The sequence below is a fragment of the Anopheles aquasalis genome, chromosome 2, assembly GCF_943734665.1.
Source record: "Anopheles aquasalis chromosome 2, idAnoAquaMG_Q_19, whole genome shotgun sequence".
NCBI classification, from domain to species: Eukaryota; Metazoa; Arthropoda; class Insecta; order Diptera; family Culicidae; genus Anopheles; species Anopheles aquasalis.
In genome coordinates, this window is record NC_064877.1 from 56,810,803 (window position 1) to 56,812,350 (window position 1,548).

The 1,548-nt window shown below is 49.9% G+C and overlaps 1 protein-coding gene across 1 annotated transcript; it reads right to left on the reverse strand.

Moving 5' to 3' along the window:
- Window positions 1-354: 354 nt before the first annotated feature.
- LOC126575857 (basic helix-loop-helix neural transcription factor TAP-like) lies at window positions 355-1,251 on the reverse strand. Its single transcript, XM_050236846.1, has one exon. It carries the CDS (start codon window positions 1,249-1,251, stop codon window positions 355-357), a length of 897 nt encoding a protein of 298 aa, XP_050092803.1.
- Between the last annotated feature and the right edge of the window lie 297 nt (window positions 1,252-1,548).

Consider the following 1,548-nt stretch of genomic DNA (forward strand, 5'->3'; position numbering starts at 1 on the left):
TCCGCTTGGCATTTACAAAATTGAAACAAACGAAATCACCTGAGGTATCAATGTAATAAAATGTCTTCAAATTGATAAGTCACTACACTAACACGGCAAACATTAATTCATTTAAAGACAAGTCAATACACAAAGTCATAGCTGCTTTTGCTATCCGTAAGCATTTTTATTGAAAACATAATTTACAAAAAATATTTCCATTATCATTAGCAAAAACAAACGCTTAAGACTAGAGAACATACTTAACCTAACAAACATTATCTTATCGTACGTTTCTACACGATCTCGATTTGAATACTATCACTGACTGAAGAAGCACTGCACCGGGTGGCACTGCCAGTTCCTTGTTCGCCATCAAAGGTATGCCAAGTCCAGAAAACCATTTTCCAACGAATCGGGTGACTCTCTCAGCAGCAAACTGCAGGAGCTGTCGGTAAACCGATCACCGTTACTGTTGTTGCTGCTGTTGTGATTGTTGTTGTTCGTATCGTTCGTCCTCGACGACTCGGTCAGACTGTCGAACAGACTGTAGGTGGTAGCATCGGCACCCCGCTCCAGCAAATCACTCAGTGCACTGATGTACGTCTGGGCCATCTGCAGCGTCTCGAACTTGGACAACTTATGATCGGGCCCGAGCGTTGGCACAATCTCGCGCAACCGATCGAACGCCACATTCAAACTATTCATCCGCTTCCGTTCGCGGGCATTCGCCGCTAGACGACGTTTCCTGATTACCGTTGGACTGGCGGGCGTATTGTCCTTTTTTCGATGATGGTCACCTTTCAGGAGCGCCGTTCCTTTACGTGGTTTGTACTGTTTGCGCGATCCCACTCCTGGCAGTGCCGGGGTGGAGCGACATTGCTTATCCTGAACCCGGTACACATCGTCCGCTCTGCATTCGTCCGTCCGCACAGTTTCTGGCACCATCCGAAGTGGACGTACGGTGTCCTGCTGAACGCTACTGTCAGCAATTCCATGGAACAGCAGATCGGCCGATTCAATCTGCACAAAGCCCGGTTCACCGTCGAACATTGCGTCCGAGTAGCTGGCCAGCTGTCCATAGCTGTGGTTGTGCTCTGTGCCCGAAAAAGATGGACTCGTCTCACCGGACGACACACTGTAGCTGCTGTGACACAAGGAACCATCCAATGGATAGTTTGGCAGGTACGTCGATCCACCGATCAGGCTCACCGTCGAGGACATGGGCTCGTACGAGCTCAACCGATCGATACCCATCGTATAGCGATCCATCGTGACCAAGAACTCTCTCTCTCTCTCTCTCTCTCTCTCTCTCTCTCTCTCTCTCTCTCTCTCTCGCAAGAAACGGGACACTGGACACAGATACGATACGAGGTCGTTACCACTCGCAACACAACTGGCTTACTTTGATCTGCACCGGATCGTTGCCACGAACGTACTGCGCCGGTATGTGCGCCTTGCTCGTCCTCGGATAGGATGTTACTTCCTTCTTCTCCTGCCTGCACATCCTGCGCCAAAAAGGATCGCGACCCTAGCGAACCGAAGCCGTCTCTTCGCGGGATCGCACCG

What these genes read in the sequence shown, in the direction of transcription:
- LOC126575857 (XM_050236846.1), bottom strand. Translation starts at nt 1,251, where the DNA reads ATGGATCGCTATACGATGGGTATCGATCGGTTGAGCTCGTACGAGCCC.